Raw genomic sequence first — 4,709 nt, 5'->3', positions numbered from 1 at the left:
TCAGGCTGGTCTCGAACTCCTGAGCTCAAACAATCTGCCCGCCTCGGCCTCCCAGAGTGCTAGGATTACAGGCGTGAGCCACCGCGCCCGGCCAAGTGGTGGTTGTTTTTTTCCCAGAAATGGTGTGTGGATGGATCATGCTGTGTTTTGGATACCTAAGTCTTTATTTTTCCACATACTTGTATGATAGTTTCTCTAGGTGTAGAATTCTAGAATCATAATCAATTTCCTCAAAAATCTGTAGACAATGTTTTATTTTCCTTCATATGTATAGTGTTCAAGAAGAGAACTCTAATGTGAGTCTGCTTCTCTTTCCTTTGGTGATAATATGTTTCTTCTGTCTGGAAGCCAATAGAATTTTCTCATATACTGTGAATTCATAAATCTTACCAGAATGTTTTGATTGTTTTTCAGTATTTCTGCTTGCAATGTTGAAATTTTTTTCCTCTCAGAAATTTTCTCATATGACAAATTTTTCTGTTTTTCTTTTAGTCTGTTCCTTCTGGAACTCTTAAGTGGATATTAGATCTCCACTTTTCTCTATAGCTTCTGTACAGAACTTCTCAATCTGGTCTTTCAAATCACAAATTTAATTTTCCTTACTGCTTCTTTCTCCTAAAATATCCACTGTTAACAGTTTGCTTTATTCTTCTCATTTGTTTTCTGTATATGTAGTAAAAGATATATAAAGGAGTTTCTCAAATATAGTTGATCACTCACATCAAAATAACCTGGGGTGAGTATTTTTAAAAAGCAGAATTCCAGCCTCCGCCCTCTGAAGATTCTGATTCCATAGGGCAGGAGTGAGATCCCAAATCTGCGTTTTTCCCAAGCATCGATGGTGATTTTTCTGTGCGCTAGTGGCTAAGAATCCTTTGCACAGTGCTTAAGAGTATGCGCTTTAGAAGAGAGCAGGTCCGAACAGATCCTGTCTCCTATAAGCTGGGAGACATTGGTTCCATTACTTGATCTTGCTGAGTCCTAATTTCCTCAGCTGTTAAATTAGGATAAAAATAGCATCTACATCACAGAGTTATTGTAAGGATTAAATATAATATATGTAAATCGTAATGTAGTATAATGTATTACACATGTAAGCACTCAATAAATGTAATAGTAAGAGCTAACATGTATAATGCTTACTATATTTCAGGCACAGTTTTGTGGACTTTACATAGATTAATACATTCGATGCTGGAGTTTAATCTTTCCTTGTGGAGACATTTAAATTTCACATTTGAAAAAAAGAGGAGTGAGAGGTGGCTAATGGATATGCCATCGTTTAGAAGGAGAAAAACAATGATGCAGAAAATAGAAAGTGGAAAATCTGCCAGAACCATGTTCTTGACGAGGATGGAGGATGGCACTTAGGGCACAAAGAGAGAGAGGTTCACCTTGGCTAGGACCATGGACAGTCACACCTGGTGGTGGGATGGACATGAGGCGGTAGATGGGCTCTTGGAAGTGAAAGTTCTCTTCTGAGTGCTTCTCTTCCCTGATGGAAGTTGGAAGCCAGGTCATCGGCTGATTGTGAGGATGTTGTGGCGTTTATAAAGAAATGAGAAAAGAAGATAGGAAATTGTTATCTGTGATGGTGGGAGAGTGAAGGGACTAAGGAAATGCATGATTTCTTGGCAGCCCTAAATGCCAACTTGAGACTAGTTGTTTGGAATTTTAATTGAGACCACTCGGCATAGCTAAGGAAACTGAGATTCAGCAGGGTTGAGTAATGTGCCCAAGGTTTCACAGCTTGTAAGTGGCAGGACCTGTTCGAATCTAAAGCACATCCAGCCTCATGTGCAGGCACTGAATAGGTGTGGAATAGGATGTAACCAAGGTTGGGGTTCTGCTGAGGGAGAAAGAAAGAGGGAGTTGAGCATATAAACAAGGGAGTGAGTATGATGATTGACCGTTGGATTTAAGCTGGATCAGGAGGGTGAAAAACAGTGAAAAGATAGTGAGATAGAAGCCCTGTATGTCCAGGTGAGGTCTTAAGGATTGTTGGAGTCCCAGTAAGAGGGACCCAGCTGGAAAGGTAGGAGGCAGTAGTTGGAGGGTGAAATCAAGCTTAGGCTGTTACTAGTGACATTTATTGGTAATGACAAGGGCTAAGCTCTGATCAAGGGAGAGAGTAGTTGAAGTAGTTTGGAGGACGGAATCATTGGAAAAGAGGAGGTCAGGGAATGGAGAAGCCGGGCATTCCAGACGCTTTTCGTGTCCCAATCACATCCTCTTGCCCTGCTTTGATTTCAGCAGCAGCTACGGTGAGCATTCCATGGAAGTTCAGACTCCTCCTGGTAGCTTCCCACCTGAAAAGGGCACCTCTCTTTTCTGCCTTCCCCTCAGGGTCTTCTCTGAAGGCCCAGGAGCCTGCTAGGTTCCCAGGCAAGTGCAGCACAGTACAAGGAAGATGCTTCAGTTAACAGCCCTCACCCAGGAGGGTCAGAAGCCAGTGGATAAGTGCCCCAGCCTCTGGTCCTTCAGTAGATAATTTTGTGGGGCACTCAGGATGGTTCCCAGAGGTCTCATTGGACTTGAGTCCCCTTTGTTCATGGTGGTGACCTTGATGGCACACCTTTGCAGAGGCTTTTCCTCCTTTCCTATCCTGCTCTCCCTACTCCCTTATTCCTGCTTCCTGGCTTATCTTCCAAATAAATCACTTATATATACCACCTCCCCTCCAAAAAAAAAAAAAAAAAGAATTAGCCCACAGGTCTCTTCCTTTTTTGTGCATAGATAGAGAAGAATATGGCACATAGACTCTCAAGGAGAAAGGACATCAGGACTAACCTTAATGGAAGGAAACATTAGGGAGTTTTAGTGTTCAGCTGAACTTGTTGGTTTTATTTGGTTTTTGTTTTGTTTTTGCATTTTACCTCCTTCTTTGTGGCGGCTCCAGTTTGGCTGCTGTGCTACCCAGTTTTTGTGTCTCGTCTCCTCTCTCTCCTCTCTCTCTCTCTCATGGCCATGTTACAAATTTATTGTGAAAATGTCTCCACTTGATTTGGAAACCAGCTCAGGTGTGCAGCAGCGCTGCCTGCTCTGCATAGCCATAGCAGAACGCTGGCACGTCTCTTCTGGAAGATCCAGGCTCAAATCACACTCTTAGCCTCTCTCTGTAGTGCTTAACTCATCTTCAGAGCAAGGTCATGGCTTATCAGAAATTGTGGACGTGGAGTAATTCCTTTTTCGTTAAAGCAATCATTCTTACTTAAACTTTTCTTCCCCATTACAGATATTAAAAAATATTACTTGGTATTCAGAACGAGCTTTAACTGAAATTTCCTTGGGGAGTCTGCTGATACTGGTCGTAATCAGAACCATTCAGTACAACATGACAAGGACGAGAGTAAGTATTTCATAGCTATTTTTCTATCTTCTTGTATACAGTACAATTAAGACTGTAGTTTAAAGCAATCCCAATTTTTAGGGTGCAAAAATTCTCATGAAGTACAGTGGAAAAACACAGATGGGCAGATAGTCACTGTATTTCATGATCCTAGTGAAATGGAATATGTGTTCTTGATATTTAATGGATTGTATGATCAGAATTACTTTACATGAAATAGAAAACAAGCAATGTGGAACATTAAGATAAAAGCTATCGTATATCTTTGCCAGACCAATAACACTGATTTGCCTTTTAAAAGCAGCAAACAACCAAGTATAACAAGGTATGAGCATAGGAAAATATGAGTTCAAATGAGAAAGAAAAGTAGAAGAGAGAGACTGCTTTAAAGAGTAGGAAAAAATTCTACTGGATTCTATTCACAGTACCTGGGAATAAATTTCAGTTCTGGCCAATAGAAATGTTATTGTCAAAGAGAAGCAATGTACAGAATTCATAGCTAAGAGAAATGGTCAAGTTTACTGAATTGTTTTCAGTTATTTCCTTCTGTAGGGCTAATATAGATACATATCTGTATTTTTTATCTGAAACCCTAGGAGCCAGATATGTTTTAGAATGGAGAATTTTTTTGATTTGAGAAAGATAATTATAGTTTATATACTATACTATGCGTAACCATTAGGGTCCGAAGCAGCATACTGTAATTAAATGTGAATATTTCCGTAGCACAAGATAGTCTAATATACAGCATGGTGGGAATAACAGAGACCATCAGTAACATCGTAATTTTTTTGTGTTGCTTCCAAATAAGTTGTAAAAAAAAAAACAAAAAAACTTTGAATTTTCCGTGCTTCGTGGATTTGGGAATGAGAGAAAAGGGATTGTGGGCTTGAACTTATTAAAATGAATGACAATTTAGTTTACGTTTGCTTCTAGTTAGCCTTGCTTAAAATACAGAGAAGACTTGAAGTATGTTTTAACTTGTCTTCTGACAGGACAAGTATCTTCACACCAACTGTCTGGCAGCGTTAGCAAACATGTCAGCACAGTTCCGCTCGCTCCATCAGTACGCTGCCCAGAGGATCATCAGGTAAATGGGAACTTATAAAAGAAACACTGATTTTTGCCTTTTGGCTGACCTGTGTAGAAGGACACTGTGATGGTTCCTTTTTAGATGTTACCCGTGAGGAATATCAAATTTTCCCACTTAATTTTCATCACCTTCTTGTTTGGTTAAAAATATCTCATTCTGTTTTGTTTCCTAACCCAATTTTTCTTTTTTTTTTTTGAGACACAGTCTGGCTCTCTTGCCCTGGCTAGAGTGCCGTGGCATCAGCCTAGCTCACAGCAACCTCAAACT

At 40.1% G+C, this 4,709-nt stretch overlaps 1 protein-coding gene across 1 annotated transcript in view; it reads left to right on the top strand.

The window, feature by feature from the left end:
- The window catches only part of DYM (dymeclin), a 359,526-nt gene that overhangs the window by 162,826 nt on the left and 191,991 nt on the right, over window positions 1–4,709 (top strand). The window contains exons 10-11 of the mRNA XM_012642636.1: window positions 3,236–3,349; window positions 4,345–4,439. Of these exons, the coding sequence (XP_012498090.1) occupies window positions 3,236–3,349; window positions 4,345–4,439 (209 nt within the window). The remainder of the gene's footprint in view (window positions 1–3,235; window positions 3,350–4,344; window positions 4,440–4,709) is intronic.

The sequence above is a fragment of the Propithecus coquereli genome, unplaced genomic scaffold (assembly GCF_000956105.1).
Source record: "Propithecus coquereli isolate 6110/MARCELLA unplaced genomic scaffold, Pcoq_1.0 Scaffold181, whole genome shotgun sequence".
Lineage (NCBI taxonomy): Eukaryota > Metazoa > Chordata > Mammalia > Primates > Indriidae > Propithecus > Propithecus coquereli.
This window is presented reverse-complemented; position numbering and strand designations above follow the sequence as displayed.